General features: G+C 43.6%; 1 protein-coding gene across 1 annotated transcript in view; it reads left to right on the forward strand.

Annotated features, from left to right (window-relative positions):
* Positions 1 to 13,538, forward strand: part of LOC149445471 (NACHT, LRR and PYD domains-containing protein 3-like) — a 34,330-nt gene extending 20,792 nt beyond the window's left edge. Inside the window, exons 5-8 of the mRNA XM_089653774.1 lie at positions 157 to 1,891; positions 6,582 to 6,722; positions 9,622 to 9,798; positions 13,535 to 13,538. Of these exons, the coding sequence (XP_089509900.1) occupies positions 157 to 1,891; positions 6,582 to 6,722; positions 9,622 to 9,798; positions 13,535 to 13,538 (2,057 nt within the window). The remainder of the gene's footprint in view (positions 1 to 156; positions 1,892 to 6,581; positions 6,723 to 9,621; positions 9,799 to 13,534) is intronic.
* The last annotated feature ends 2,716 nt before the right edge of the window (positions 13,539 to 16,254 follow it).

A 16,254-nucleotide genomic window follows, 5' to 3' on the forward strand; every position in this document is an offset into this window, starting at 1 on the left:
TTTGCATGCTTCCACCATCCTCCTGTATTTGATGGAATATATTCTTTTAAGGTTAATATTTGGATTGATAGTTAGAATACAATATTTCAACTCTGTCTTATAAATACTATTTCATGTATGTATGAGGAATAAAATATTCTCCTTTCTCTCATAAAGAATGCAGAAAGGAATGCAGAAAGTCTGTGAAAGAGAGGTACCAGAGGATTAAAGACTATAACTACTGTATGGGGGAGGCTGTTCATCTACAAATAAGATACACCAAGTTATCAATGAGAAGAGGACACCAGAATAAAAAGGAAAAGGAAGAAGAACTAAGGAGTTCAGGCAGAAGACATCAACAGATCATGGAGAAAAGAGCTGAATACTCCCCAACCACAATCCAGGCTCTTTTTGACCCTGATGAAGATGGTTTCATCCCTAACATTGTGGTGTTACAAGGACCTGCTGGGATTGGAAAAACAATGACCTCCAAGAAGATCATGCTGGACTGGGCCTCTGGGATTCTCTACCAAGACAAGTTTGACTTTGTGTTTTATCTGAGCTGTAGAGAATTTAACACCATCCCTGGAAACATAAGCCTTGTGGGACTTTTATCCAGAGACTGCAGACTGCCGATGCCGACTTCAGATGACCTTCTGTCTATACTGAAGGACCCTGGAAGTCAGAGAAAACTTCTCACTATAGTTGATGGGTTTGATGAACTGAAGTGGACTCTGGAAGAGACATCTGAGGTTTGCCTTGACATTACTATAGAAACCCATAAAGAGATAATTTTTCAAAGATTGCTCAGGAAACAAGTTCTCCAACAGTCTTCTCTGATAATCACCACCAGGTCACTGGCCATGGAGAAACTTAACACATTCATCGATGATTCTCGCAATGTGGAAATCCAGGGATTTACAAGGGAAGATCGAGTGCAATATGTCCATAAATTCTTTGGAAATAAAGAAGATGCAGACAAGGTTCTCAGTATAATAAAAGACAATGAAGTTCTGTATACCATGTGTGCCGTCCCCATCACATGCTGGATTGTCTGCACTGTAATGAAACAAGAAATAAAGAAAGATTTGGGATTAATTCGGTGTTATACAATTACTTTAATTTACCTTCTATACCTGGAGGTTCTGATAACCCATCACAGCAAGAAGGACCAGTCAGTACGCAAGAAGCAAACCTGTCTGAAGAAGCTGTGTGCTCTGGCCAATCAGGGAGTTCTGAACCAACAAATCTTATTTGAGAAAAAAGATCTAGAAAGACATGGACTTTCTCTGTCTGAGGTGGAGTCTGTATTTCTGAATGAGAACATCTTTCATTGGGACGTCCGCACCCAGACCTGCTACAGCTTCATCCACCTGAGTGTACAGGAGTTCCTTGCTGCTCTGTATTATGGGATAGATAATAAGTTTGGATTTCTGAAAGGCACTTTCCTCCCGGAGATCTGTAAAGGGGAATCACTCTTTGGCTTCAGTTCAGATTACCCACATTTAGTATTAGCTATACAATTCCTGTTTGGTCTCTTAAATGAAAAGCAGGTGAAGACATTCTCAGAGAGCACAGGCATCAACATCTCACTCCGAGCCAAGCCTGCAATGAAAAAATGGGCCATGAAGAACAACTATTACATTTTCCGTACTCATACCATCTTCTGTCTGTATGAGACTCAGGATGAGGACTTCATTAGGAACGTCATGTCTGGTTGTTCAAGGTTGAAGCTGTACGGCTCACGTACTGATCACTTGTGGATGGACAGTAATTATTCCAAGCAGCTGAACTATTGCTTGAAAGCTTTGAAGAGAGAATGTTTTCAGTCTTTAGATTTTGATTCACTCACTGTGGGTCCAGAGTGCCAGAAAAACCTATTTCCATTCCTACACAGGAGTCAGAAAGTTGGGTAAGTGAGTGTGAGGATATCCTAACTGAACTCCGAGAATGAGCAGGAACCTGCATACAGTATAATGGTGATGATCAGACATGTTCTCCATCTACCACACTTATTACAAGTCCAGGGAACTCATGCTTTCCTCAGTCCTAAATGGCGTTTCCCCACATATCACCTTATACACAACTTCTGGTAAAATCATTATTTATATTGTATTAACCCTTTCATTGGCACCCAATTATACCATTTATCACACACATGATAACATTTTACCAAAATTTACTGAAAGTGTTACTAAACCCCGAACCCTGCATTCTCCATATCTGCTCTCCCCAGACCCCACATTCTCCATATCTGCTCTCCCACAGTACACACAACATGGAAATGCAATTATTTTAATAAATATAAACTGCTGAATACCTTTTATCATTTGCAGTATATAGCAGTCTTGTGACTTCTATCAGTGTATATCAGTGTCCAGCTGAACACTGGTTAAAGCTTGTAGGAGGAGTTTTCAGTCTCTCACTGCCCTATGAGATTGCATGACCCCTGACTCTCTGTCTGGACAGCACTGATTGGCTCTGTGCTGATCACATGCACTCTCCCAAGAAAAAAATAAACACTCTAGCAGTACACACCAAACTGAGCATGTGCAGAGTGTTCCCGAAGCTGTGTGCTATCAGTAGATGAAATGGGGACTGTGGAAGAAGGGGAGGATCAGAAAAGACAGGATCAAACAGCATTTTTACACAATGCAGAGGATTAACCCCTTAGGTTCCACACTGATTGCACTGTTGGGGGTTTAGGAACACTTGAACCCCACAAAACTTCACATTTTCTTAAAGCAGATGGGCTGGAGAATACAAAGATGGTCTTTGGGGTTTATATTTTGTATATTTGTGTAAAATTGAATAAACCTAAAAAAAACCTTTTTCCTGGTGGGGTTCAGCCATCGGCACCTAAGGTACAATAATTTGACAGCACGCCTGCCACGATGTGACAAAATGTGGGTGGGACAAATTGGGGTGTAAACTTGACCCTGTTCCCTGTGTACACAGTAACATAGGTCAGTCCTTAGACTCTCACTTGTAGCACAGCAATTAAAGCAGTTACTGAGTACAGCAGTCATGAACAAACTTCAGCATATTGATCTGTAAAAAATCCATTACCAGTGACTGCTGAGCAACCAGCATCTGTTGTACAATATAGCATAGATAATGCAGGGGTCAGGAGTATGTCATGTACACTATAACACAGATAATACAGGAATCAGGAGAATGTCATGTACACTATAACACAGATAATACAGGAATCAGGAGAATGTCATGTACACTATAACACAGATAATACAGAAATCAGGAGTATGTCATGTACAATATAGCATAGATAATGCAGGGGTCAGGAGTATGTCATGTACACTATAACACAGATAATACAGAAATCAGGAGTATGTCATGTACAATATAGCATAGATAATGCAGGGGTCAGGAGTATGTCATGTACACTATAACACAGATAATACAGAAATCAGGAGTATGTCATGTACAATATAGCATATATAATGCAGGGGTCAGGAGTATGTCATGTACACTATAACACAGATAATACAGGAATCAGGAGAATGTCATGTACACTATAACATAGATAATGCAGGGGTCAGGAGTATGTCACGTACACTATAACACAGATAATACAGAAATCAGGAGTATGTCATGTACACTATAACATAGATAATGCAGGGGTCAGGAGTATGTCATGTACACTATAACACAGATAATACAGGAATCAGGAATATGTCATGTACACTATAACACAGATAATACAGAAATCAGGAGTATGTCATGTACACTATAACACAGATAATACAGGAATCAGGAGTATGTCATGTACACAATAACATAGATAATGCAGGGGTCTGGAGAATGTCATGTACACTATAACACAGATAATACAGGAATCAGGAGTATGTCATGTACACTATAACACAGATAATACAGGAATCAGGAGTATGTCATGTACACTATAACATAGATAATGCAGGGGTCAGGAGAATGTCATGTACACTATAACATAGATAATACAGGGGTCAGGAGAATGTCATGTACAATATAACATAAATAATGCAGGGGTCAGGAGTATGTAATGTACAATATAGAATAGATAATGCAGGGGTCAGGAGTATGTCATATACAATATAGAATAGATAATGCAGGGGTCAGGAGTATGTCATATACAATATAGAATAGATAATGCAGGGGTCAGGAGAATGTCATGTACAATATAACATAAATAATGCAGGGGTCAGGAGTATGTCATATACAATATAGAATAGATAATGCAGGGGTCAGGAGTATGTCATATACAATATAGAATAGATAATGTAGGGGTCAGTGTGTTTTAGCTTTTTATTTAACCCAGTGCCATGTTATAGCGGTAGCCTGGTGCCGTGTTATAGCGGTAGCCTGGTGCCGTGTTATAGCGGTAGCTCGGTGCCATGGTATAGCGGTAGCCTGGTGCTGTGTTATAGCGGTAGCCTGGTGCCGTGTTATAGCGGTAGCTCGGTGCCATGGTATAGCAGTAGCCTGGTGCCATGTTATAGCAGTAGCCTGGTGCCATGTTATAGCGGTAGCTCGGTGCCATGTTATAGCGGTAGCCTGGTGCCATGTTATAGCGGTAGCCTGGTGCCGTGTTATAGCGGTAGCTCGGTGCCATGGTATAGCGGTAGCCTGGTGCCGTGTTATAGCGGTAGCTCGGTGCCATGGTATAGCGGTAGCCTGGTGCGGTGCACAAACATATTGCACCCAAGCACCAAAATCCCATCCCACACAGTAAAATAAAGTGATATAAATCCCCATCATGTCTGAAAGACCAAGAAGAAGAGGCAGATGCTCACAGACAGCTAAGAGGGCCTGGTATGGCTTTTAGAGGGAACCCCATGCACTTTAACAAAAAAAAAAAACATTTTCACTGTGGGTTCCCTCCTAACCTTCCTACCAAACCTAAAGCACCTGGTTAGGATTGGGGGGACCACACTCCTGTTTGTATTTTGGTTTTTTTTTTTTAAAAGTCAGTCCTCCTGCAGCAGGTTCTATACATTGTACAGATGTCTAACTTTGCAGGTAGTTTAAGGGGACCCCCCCAGGCATGATATTTAAAGTAATTTTTCAATTGTTTTGTACTTTTAAGCAATGAAAAATGACTGCCGCTTTAATAACTGTACTTTTTGAATTTTTTTTTCACTGATTCATGTCCCTCAGGGCAGTACCCAAGTCCCCATACCCATTTTATGACCAATACCTTGCATATCAAGGAAATCTGAAAGGGAGGGGTTCTACAAGGAATGGAGAGGAATTCTACAAGAGAGGGGGGTTTCAAGTAAAGGGGGAGGGATTCTACAAGTTAGGGTAGGGATTCTACAAGTAAGGGGGAGGGATTTTACAAGTAAAGGGGAGGGGTTCTACAAGGAGGGGGATGGGTTCTACAAGTAAACGGGAGGAACTCTGCAAAGAAGGTGGAAATGATTCTACAAGCAAAGGGGGAGGAATTCTACAAGTAAGGGGGATGGGTTCTGCAAGGAAGGGGATGGGTTCTACAAGCAAAGGGTGTTTTACAAGGAAGGGGAGGAGTTCTACAAGAAGAAGTGAATCCAGCTGTCACATTTATAGATACATTTCTGGCCTCTATTGTGTCCATGGCCTTGTCTGCAACCTCTTTCTGTCCCACCATAATTGTTCCACCTGTAGTGGTAATAAAAAAAGAAATTTTTTCTTCTGGAGAAACCTGGAATCCCCAGAGTTATTCCTCTGTTTAGAAAAGTCGGTGAAATTGGAGATTCTAAGATTCCTCCACCTTGACATTTTTTCCTCCACTACAAATCCAATCTTGTCTCCCTGGAAATCACAAGTCAGAAGGTTCCCTCTTCATGTCTTCCTTTCCTATTGTCTAATATACAGAATAGACCCCCAACATGAAAGGATTATGGGGTCTTGTAATAAGTAGAGATACAGAGGGTTCCCCTAAAACTGTATGGGGATGAAATGACCAGTGGGGTGAAATGACAGCAATCCCTCACATTTCCCTTCATAGACCCCCCATTATTGTGATGTTGTGTCCCATCAATAGATTCTATGACCTTCTCAGTGTGTCTGCACCTCATAGAATTTGTCCAGTGTTCAGCACTTGTGCAGTCTGACATATCACCCTCCTCCTGCCAGGTCAGGTGTGATCTGCCAGTCATTCATTGGTGGGAAGGAATGGGTGTGTCCAGCCAATGGAGGGCAAGCTTAGTATTCAGAGATTTTGGGGATGGAAATAATGCCAGGGGTGTGACATCATCATCCCAACATTGGAGAGGGCCAGTTGTCTGCAGAAGTGGGTGGAGATGGAAATGCCTGGATTGCATTATATATTTGGAACCAAAGTGGTGTTCCAGGATTTTCCAGAATCTGTTGATTATGGAAACCCCTGTGTAGGTAGACAGGTGACCATGTATACATATCAGGGGCTTCCTTTAAGTTTTGTCTGGAGTGTAACTTCAAACACTGCTCAAAGCCACCAGTGAAAAGTCCTTATCAGATCCCGTATGGGACTGTAGAGTCAGAGGGAAGGCAGCCATGTGGAAATGTTGATTGTTACATTTTTATTCTTGTTGTAATGGTAATCCATTCTTGGTGATAATTAATATCTCATTATTGTGCTTTAGATTTCAGTATTGTACTATTTCCAGTAAAGATTGTCCAGGAGAGGACAAAGCTGAAGCCGAAGAATCCTTTTCACAAGATCAAATGAACTCTGTTAATCTTTCCTTTCTGATTAACCTGGAGAGTAAAATTCAGGAATTAGAGTAAGTGTAATCTGTGATCCTGCAGTGATTGGGAAATGTGACATCTTGTGATTGTTCCCGTCTCTAGCTGGGGGAATACTAAGAGCTCAGTTTTGGAAAGATTGAGTTTGAGGAAGTGGAGTGACATCCATGCCGATGTGTCACTTAGTAGGTTATTAATGCGAGAGGAGACTGAAGGGGTGAGGTGAGGAGGAGACTGAGGGGGTGAGGTGAGGAGGAGACTGAAGGGGTGAGGTGAGCAGGAGACTGAAGGGGCGAGGTGAGGAGGAGACTGAAGGGGTGAGGTGAGGGGTAGAAAGATAGATTTGTGTGTCGTCAGCATAGAGGTGGTAGTTGAAGCCATGGGAGGTTATCAAGTGACCAAGGGAGGAGGTGTAGATGGAGAAGAGAAGGGGTCCAAGGACAGAACCTTGAGGGACCCCAACAGAGAGAGGGAGTGAAGAGGAGGTGGCAGCGTACATCTATCCGAATAGACATAGTAATGAATCTGAATGAATCCAAAAAAGTTCTAACAACATTTTCAGATACATTAGGTAGCAGCTTGTTAAGGAGGAGGCAACCGCTGCATCCTGCCAGAGGGATCCCCGCTGTCAACAGAATGTAAACAAAACAAGTGCCGGTTTAAAAAAATAAATAATAAAAAAACAGCATAGAGGCCCCCCAAATCCATACCAAGCCCATTGGATCTGGTATGGATTTTGAGGGGGATTTTGAGGGGAACCCCATGCCAAAATTAAAAAACAGAAAAGGTCTCCCCCCAAAAACATACCAGACCCTTATCCAAGCATGCAGATTGGTAGGCCAGGAAAAGGGAGAACAAGGGAGCATATAGTATAGTAGCTGGTCAATAAGCATCATATCTGGCAGAGGTGACAGGTTCTCTGGTAGTGAGGGGGTTGGTGTTCTGCCTCTCTCCTAGTGGTCAGTTCCTCAGAAGTATCTGGGACCAAATCCATGGTATGGAGATCTCATGTACCTGGCCACATGGTATGGGAGAGCTGAGGAGTAAAGTGAAGTGAACACATGAGATATGTCCTAGGTACACAGCGGAACCCCATTCTGTCACTGGTAGTGAGGGGGTTGGTGTTCTGCCTATCTCCTAGTGCTCAGTTCCCCAGAAGTATCTGGGACCAAACCCATGGTACGGAGATCTCATGTACCTGGCCACATGGTATGGGAGAGCTGAAGGAGTAAAGTGAACACATGACATACTGTATGTCCTAGGTGCACAGCAGAACCCCATTCTGTCACTGGTAGTGAGGGGGTTGGTGTTCTGCCTATCTCCTAGTGATCAGTTCCCCAGAAGTATCTGGGACCAAACCCATGGTATGGAGATCGCATGTACCTAGCCACATGGTATGGGAGAGCTGAAGGAGTAAAGTGAAGTGAACACATGAGATACGTCCTAGGTGTACAGCGGGACCCCATTCTGTCACTGGGAGTGAGGGGGTTGGTGTTCTGCCTATCTCCTAGTGCTCAGTTCCCCAGAAGTATCTGGGACCAAACCCATGGTACGGAGATCTCATGTACCTGGCCACATGGTATGGGAGAGCTGAAGGAGTAAAGTGAACACATGACATACTGTATGTCCTAGGTGCACAGCGGAACCCCATTCTGTCACTGGTAATGAGGGGGTTGGTGTTCTGCCTATCTCCTAGTGGTCAGTTCCTCAGAAGTATCTGGGACCAAACCCATGGTATGGAGATCTCATGTACCTGGCCACATGGTATGGGAGAGCTGAAGGAGTAAAGTGAAGTGAACACATGAGATACGTCCTAGGTGTACAGCGGGACCCCATTCTGTCACTGGGAGTGAGGTGGCAGAGGTATTGCTGGGCTGGTGGAGAGAACATGGGCTCAGTGTGTCCCTCCTAATGCTACATACAATGAGGAAGGTGTGTAGTGACATGGGATGCATATTACACAGCTGCACATGGTGTACAACTCATATGTAAGCCGGGGTTCTGCCTAACCATTGACTTTCACATTAACACAGCCCCACCTGGTCCTGGGCATTGATGAGTGTGCACACGAGAGGAGCAGTACCCCTGCCTGCAGAGCAAGTAACCCCGCCCACAGGGAGCTGGGGAGGATCCTGGGACACAGAAGGTTTTTTACCTTAGAATTCGTTAGTGTCAAAGAAAACGTTAGAACCACTATAACCTCTTCACACTGACAGTACACATAAATGTGGCTGGGCCTTGACGCCGAGCAGCCACATATTTGCATACCATTTGTAAACAAACACATGCGGAGAGTGCATGCCCTGTGAGCTCCCAGCACATGGGTAGGCATCTCATGGAAAGGTCCTGATCTCTCCTTGCGATCAGGACATTTCCAATCATGTGATTGCCATGACAGCGATCACATGACCCAAAACCCTGCCCCGCCTCCCAGTGTCAGAAATCCCTTAAAGGGCCAGGAGGAGCCAGTGTGAAGGGGTTAAAGAGTTCAGTATTGATGAGTCAAGTCTCCTTTATACATGTGATATCAGCCTTAAGCTCCTATTCACATTGTTTTCATGCAGCAATACTCATGGGTTTGGCTGTATGGAGACACATGTCAAGTAGAAATCCCATTATTTCCTATGTAGCCGGTTCCCATCTATGTGCCACAGTTTAGTGTGAAAGGGAATCTATATGGGGCCATTCACCCCTCCAATGTGTACATCACCACGTACGCTGCAATGTACCCGCAAGAGTGTAAATCCAGACTTTTCAGGTGGGTGACAACTCACCTCCATTTCACAGGGGAGGTCCAACCAATATTCCATGAAATCATCCATCTGAATGTCCCAACATCTCATTCTCTAAGACCTGCCCACTGATTATTCATTGGAATGTGACTACTTCTGCCACTGGAAGAACATTTCACCTCTCTTCTCCTGTTTCTTTCACCAGTATTGTTGCCTGTAATGTGACATTATCGTGCTGTAATGATCTTCGCTCACTTATCACCACAAACCCAACTCTGACCAGACTGGAGATAATATTGGATGATGATAAGAAGATGTCAGACTCAGAAATGGATCATTGTTATGAGGTCCTCAAAAATGCCGGCTTCACTGTATATAGAAGGTAAGAAGTGTTATATTTGGAGTAACACACATACTAAGTCTTAGAATGTGAATAGTAAAATGTAGACCACATTGGATGGTGATGAGATGATGGAAGGGGGACATTGTTGGGAGGTCTTCTGACACCCAGGCTGCACTGTAATGAAAATGGAAGGATGGGGTGACAACCATTCTATACAATGTCTGTAGAACCCATTGGAGGTCTCTGGAGTTATACAGATAATGAGATGACTGAGATTTCCTGTGCCAGTCACAGATTTCCCAGATGATTGAGAATTTATTCCTCATCCCAAGTTTTATCGTTACAGATGAGTGGATGAGGAACATCAGATCAGCCAGGTCCTACAAACTCCCACAAGGTTTTACCTTTAAAGGATAAGTTCACCTTTGGGAACACGTTACATGTTCCACCCACTTTTAGGGTGGAGCATGTAACATGTTCCTAATGCTGCAGTCGCTGCCCACTGCCCCCCCACTGACAGAAATACGGGGAGAAGTTCCCTATACTGGTCCATTTTTGAGAACCACGTGGCCATGTGGGGCTCTGCCCACACAACCACATCATTCCTTCACAGCGCTCTGTGAATGAATGAATTGCAAGTCTTAGCGGCTGTCGGCTTGCAGTTTTCAATGAACCACCACAGAGCTGTGGAGCGCCATGGTAGTTCATTGAATCTTCCTGTCAGTATATCTGCTTTCTCGTACATCCCGTATGGGAGTTGATATACTAACAGATCTGCAGAAAACTTGCATGGCACGAGTGATCTGCTGACCGCTGGCACAATGCTTTCCAGGCTCTTGTAGACAAAAAAAATAAATACACATTTTTTGCAAAAAAATAAATGCAAAAAAAGTGCATTTATTATTTTTGCTCAAAAGGTGAACTTATCCTTTAAAGAAAAATCACTCCCCCCCATCCTCAGCTGTCTGTGCAATGTATCATTATAACTGATCAGACCTCAGCCTGTACACATGACAGCCCAGCACACCAGGCATACAGTCTGCTATCCCAATAGTTGGATGGCCACGAGTGTGTGGCCCCTGCCATGGTGAGGGCCCCTCAGTATTAGGTGGGTGATTCACAAAGTGGTGGAGGGCTCAATAAATGGGGGACATTTAATCATCTAAAGTGTGAGGACAGAGGGGATGGTTTTGTGTATTTGCATACTGGGGTCAGGTATGAAGAGATCACACATCCCACCATCTACATACAATCTACATCAGATCTCCTCCCAGCATAGGAGACCTCTGACATACATTGTACGGCTGCAGATTTGTACATTACACATCACACACATATCCAGGAAGACAGAAAATACTTCCCATTAGTATGTAACACCCTCCTAGATACACTAGAGGGAATTACACCCTAAATGGTTAGTCAGGAGCTGGTTAGCAGCTTGGGTGTAACAGCCAGATGCGTCACATTTGGGACAGCGCTCAGGGACTCTGCAGGCCAGCCTCTCTGGAATGTCCCCTGTTCTGAGGTTCTCATCGGGGGCCTTGGAGGCAGTGGGTGTATCTGAAGAGTAGCTGGCTGCACTCTCAAAGGGACTTCAGCCAATCCCTGGTGGGAGGCTCAGCAAGGGGATGGGACTCTCTTGGAAGTGATAGAGACTGCTTAGTCAAGAGTGTGGGGAGTCAGGTGGAGGAATGGAGAGAGGAAGATGTAGCTGGGGGAGGAAGGCTGCCAGGAGGCCTGGTGGGAGGGTCCTGCCTGCAAGCCTGGTACTGGAGAGGAGGAAAGCTCAAGACTCACTGATCCCCTGAGGACCACCTGTGTGGCAAGGAGGGAGCCACCCAGATGATAGGCCTGGAAGCCATTCCACTGATCATGCAGGAGAGGATCTGAGTGGGTACACCAACACCCCCTGGGTGGATAGGGGAAGGAACACTCTGGTGGGAAACCATTTCAGTCCTGTTCTAGTGACTGTGCACCCCAACTTAAAGTGACATGAGCCTGATCCCCTGCTCAGGAAAGGAATTACTAGATTGTGGGGTGGAAGAGGAGTTCATCTAGAATCTGGGCATCACCACTAGAGTTGTTGGCTAGCACTCCAACCAGGATTGTGTACTTTAAAGGAGAAGCTGTTAAAGCATAACTAAAGGCTTCATTTTTCTTTTCTAAAAATAACAAACATGTCGACACTTACCTGCTGTGTGTAGTGGTTTTTCACAGAGCAGCCTAGATCTTCTGGATTCCCCCACAAATTCTCCTGGCCCCTTCCCCCGTCAGGTGCTCCCACAGCAAGCAGCTTGTTATGGGGGCACCTGCTGCTCCGTGTGTCCATTCATACATGGAGTCATGGCTCGGCCCTGCCCCCTCTATTCTCTTTGGCTCCCATTGCTGTCTCAGCCAATGAAAAGAGGGAATCCAAGGATAGCCGAGACTCCAGTGCACATCACTGGATCAAAAGGGGGCTTAGGTGGGAATTGGGGGGCTGGGGGGGAGCTGCTGCACAGAGAAGGGTTTTTTACCTTCATGCATAGAATTTATAATGGTAAAAAAAAACCTTGAGCCTTTACAGCCAGTTTAATAGTTCAGGAAGTGTCTTCAAGATTTCAGTTCCCTTGGGCATCTTATGCATCCCTTACCCATCCAAGTTCAATCCCCTTAATGAAAAAACAAAACCAATGCTCAAGGCCTGATTTCTTTTTTTTTTTTTATCCAAAAACAATAGTAAATTATTCCTTTACTTCTCTTTCCTCCCCTTTCCCTTCTCCCCTTCCCTCCTCCAAATATGAATTTGGGGGAAGGAGAAGAAGCAATGGAGGGACAGATAAGTGCGGTTAAATGGATCATATTCTTATGTAGGAGCCGAGCCGGTAAAGTCATCATTTAGTTTAGCAGATAATATGCATATGGACAATCAATAGGGCAAGATATGGGTCAAACACTCCGACGCCCGTTATGCAACAAGTTTTCAACCCATCTAATTGTAAATCTAAAATCTCCTTAATGAACTGGGCATTCTCGGAAACATCATTATGTATAACCATTCAGTCTGGGGGTCTAGATTGGACATGCAGTGTTGTGTGGTAGGTAGTGGTGGTTTTGAAGTGACTCCAACATTCCCATGTTTTCCTGAATCTCTGGGGCGTTGCTGCACCACAGAAATCAGTTCCTCCATTTCCTCAATTTTGTTAATCCTGGTAAACCATTCTCGAATAGTAGGGACATGTGTGGAGTGCCAATGAACTGGGATACACTGTTTTGCTGCGTTTACCATATACAGGGCCAACGATTTACGGTACGTCTTAAAAGGGAGTGAGGAGTAGTGGAGCAAGAATTGTGCGGGAGAGAGGTCTAGAGCGTACGTAGTCACTTGTGCTGATTTCTGACCATGGATGAATGTGTGTGTGGGGAATGCTAATGGACTGGCAGTGCAGGACTATAGGGGAACCCAAATTCAACAGCCGCTCCTGATGGGCTGAGGATACATATATAAAAATGACCATCATTTCTTACAGAGCACACTATGAGCTCCCCCTTTTCCATCATCACAGGAACATTTCCTCCTCTAACACTCTCCATTTATTCTTCTATGCAGTGGTAGAGGTTACTGGAATGTGTCTATATCCAGAAGAAGATTAGAAAATGGTCTTTGGGAACTCGACTAGATCTATATAGGTAATACTCGGATCCTGATATGAAGAGAATGTCCAGAATGGAATCATATCAGATTGACCTGTTCATGATACTGATTATTCATCATTTTCCTTTCCTTCACATTCAGATGATGATTCTACTGACTGATTTCTACTGGACGTTCTTCTGGAATGAGTGATTTGTCCTTCCTCCAATTCCTCCATTTTTATATTGTATTGTTACTCCTTCATGTATTCATTACTACAAAATAAAAATGTGATTTTTGGATCTTCACACCAAAACTGCCACCACTGATGAGACCAGCTTCAAATTCCTGTTCATGACATGAAGATTCCTCCTACAGAAGTAGAAGACACTAAAAACACAGTTACCGTGTGGTGAGGACAGGGGGAGGGTGATCTCCATCCTTCATCCCAATTCTCCTTTGTGGACAGATGAGGACAGCGGGAGGCAATCTCCAGTCTTCATCCCAATTCTCCTCTGTGGATGGATGAGGACAGTGGGGGACGATTTCCATCTTTCATCCCAATTCTTCTCTGTGGATGGATGAGGACAGTGGGGCCGATCTCCATCCTTCATCCCAATTCTCCTCTGTGGACGGATGAGGACAGTGGGGGAGGGGCAATATCCATCCTTCATTCCAATTCTCCTGTGTGGAGGGATGAGGACAGTGTGAGGCAATCTCCATTCTTCATCCCAATTCTCCTCTGTTAAAGGATGAGGACAGTGGGGGGCGATCTTGAGCCTTCACCCCAATTTTCTTCTGTGGATGGATGAGGACAGTGGGGGGCGATCTCCATCCTTCATCCCAATTCTTCTCTGTGGACAGATAAGAATAGTGTGGTGGTTATCTCCATTCTTCATCCCAATTCTCCTCTGTGCATGTATGGGGACATTGGGGGGTGATCTCCATCCTTCATACCAATTCTTCTCTGTGGACAGATAAGATCAGTGTGGGGGTGTCTTCATTCTTCATCCCAATTCTCCTCTGTGCATGGATGAGGACAGTGGGGGGAGATCTCCATCCTTCATCCAAATTCTCCTCTGTGGATGGATGAGGACAGAGGGGGGTGATCTCCATCCTTCATCCCAATTCCCCTCTGTGGACAGATGAGGACATACCGGACTTGGATCTGAAGGCGCTCCAACCACTAGTCTCTGTATCGCCAGATACAGATCTAAGAAATACAAATCACACACATAGAACAGTACTGGAGATAACAGCAGTATTAAATATGTGTTGAAGATACAGTAATATAACCTACAAAAGTCCTGCAAGATCAAAGAAAAAACAATAAATGTACTGCTGGCCACGGTTAACTGTCTTCCCATATACATAATAATATTAAAGTTACAAATTCAGTGTCACTCGATATTCAGCCTTCTACCTTCAAACTGCATATCATAAAGATAATTAAATGTATCAAATTATCATAAATGTGCAAATCCAGCATGTATTCCAATGTACTTTTCTTAACCACATGCTCAGTATATTCTTTTTATTAAATGCAAATAGAAAAACAAAAAGGGCGCCCTGACCTAGTGCATTATCGTTTAAAATATTTATTGGAAAAACAAGGTAAGTATTATACTCACAATGAACATAAAAACACAGGCATATCACACCGGACAAGATATTATATCCAAGCAGCATCTGAGTCCATACGATGGAATGCTGGATGACCAACTGGCTAACGCGCTTTGAGGCCACAACCTCTTGCTCAGAGCCAACACTTCAAGAGTCTGCACTCCTCTTACCTTGTTTTTCCAATAAATATTTTAAACGATAATGTACTAGGTTAGTGCGCCCTTTTTATTTTTCTGTTTGCATTCAGTGAAGTTGGATCACCCCGGTCTGTTGAGGGCAGCAAGCATTGCATGTTTCAGAACATCCTTACTGGTTCTACCGAGTCCATTCCCAACGCAGGAGAAAAGTATTTTGCTGTGTTGGATTATTCTTTTTATTAGTCCAGACAACATGCTTTATACTTTTAGATCTAATGCTCCTTCCCGACCAGATGCCCTCCATGGAGCACAGATTTCTCAATCCACCTCCATCCAGGTATTTCCCACAGATAGATGTCCTCCAATTACCTCATAGTAGCTCAAGAAAATGAGCCATCATAGTGCTTTCCATCTAAATACCGGCCTTTATTAAAAACAATTCTACAAAAAATACACTCGCATTATAACGTGCACTAAACTGGTACACACAGAAAAGCACATGCACTGCCCCTTCAGCATTCAGACTCCCTCAGTGTTTCACAATACAGTGTTCTGGTTTTTTCGGTCAGAGCGGTGTGACATCATCGGCTCCTCCCTATGTGTTACGTCACTATACCACGTGACTCTATGGGGGATGGATCAACACTTTTATATTCCCCCTTGTGTTTACATTTGTCATGGTAACTTTCCATTTGTATGAACCTGGTTGCTGCTGCCATATTATTGTAACCTGAAAGCATTCTCATGAAATACAATGCCATATCCACATGACATGTCCACAGCTCACAAATATTATTCAGAAGCCATAAAGGCTCACAAATGTCTTATTATTCTATTCTCTCCACATATATATGAATGATTTCTATTGTGATGCTAGCTAACCGTATTTTTTATTATTCATATTGTGTCTGCAGTATTGTACAAATATTTATCTGCTTTTAAACTTGTCCAGTGTCTCTGTATTATTTTACATTCTTTATTATAATCTAGTACCAGTGCCAGCAAATAGCCTTCATGCGTCTTATTCTTGTCCTTAATCAGGTTATGTCTGACTGTCTTTTGCAGCTGTTATATAAAATAATATCCACCAGCGCTGCACTTCCCTTTAAAAACCATCAAATG

Source organism: Staurois parvus, unplaced genomic scaffold, assembly GCF_062004578.1.
Source record: "Staurois parvus isolate SC_StPar_1 unplaced genomic scaffold, SC_StPar_1.0 ptg000720l, whole genome shotgun sequence".
Taxonomy (NCBI): domain Eukaryota; kingdom Metazoa; phylum Chordata; class Amphibia; order Anura; family Ranidae; genus Staurois; species Staurois parvus.